General features: G+C 46.0%; 1 protein-coding gene across 1 annotated transcript in view; it reads right to left on the reverse strand.

The window, feature by feature from the left end:
• Positions 1 to 196: 196 nt before the first annotated feature.
• The window catches only part of CXXC5 (CXXC finger protein 5), a 5,650-nt gene continuing 5,259 nt past the window's right edge, over positions 197 to 587 (reverse strand). The window contains exon 2 of the mRNA XM_010181497.1: positions 197 to 408. Within this exon, the coding sequence (XP_010179799.1) occupies positions 364 to 408 (45 nt within the window). The 3' untranslated portion in view covers positions 197 to 363. The remainder of the gene's footprint in view (positions 409 to 587) is intronic.

Below are 587 nucleotides of genomic sequence, written 5' to 3' on the forward strand. Positions count from 1 at the left end.
CCTACACAAGTACTGCATCTTTCACACATAAACAACATCAACACCAAAACACAGAAAGAAACTGATTGTCCATACTCTGTCTATTAAGTCTTGGTACTTTACAGATCCATTGTTTTTTTCTTTTAATTATTTTTTTTTTATTTGAAAAGCAGTTAAATGTCTGACTAGGACTCGAAGATGTTAAAACGAACGCAAAAAAAAAAAAAAATTATAAAAACAGGAATGAGATTTGCGAGAAAATATTTTTGGTTCTAAAGAGACACAGGTGCATCCATTCATTTCAGCCAAAAAATCCCTTGCCTGAGACAACACAAGCAAGCAGTGACATTGCACTTGGATGACAGAGCTTTGGGATTCCCGTTCCTACTGGAACCATCTGAACGCGGCTCCTGTAGGAAGCATCACCTTCTGGAAAGGAAGAGAGACAGGGAGGGGGGCAGAAGAAGAAGGGACAAGGCGTTAGGTCGGGTCCAGCACCAGGAATGTGCACCCGTGCCCCCCCTCCCAATCCCCCCACCCCATCCCCGTCCCGGTCCACGGCCTCAGGATGGATCCAGCCCGGGCTCGGCACTCCCCCGCACCACCTC

Source organism: Mesitornis unicolor, unplaced genomic scaffold (assembly GCF_000695765.1).
Source record: "Mesitornis unicolor isolate BGI_N332 unplaced genomic scaffold, ASM69576v1 scaffold24723, whole genome shotgun sequence".
In the NCBI taxonomy this organism is placed as follows: domain Eukaryota; kingdom Metazoa; phylum Chordata; class Aves; order Mesitornithiformes; family Mesitornithidae; genus Mesitornis; species Mesitornis unicolor.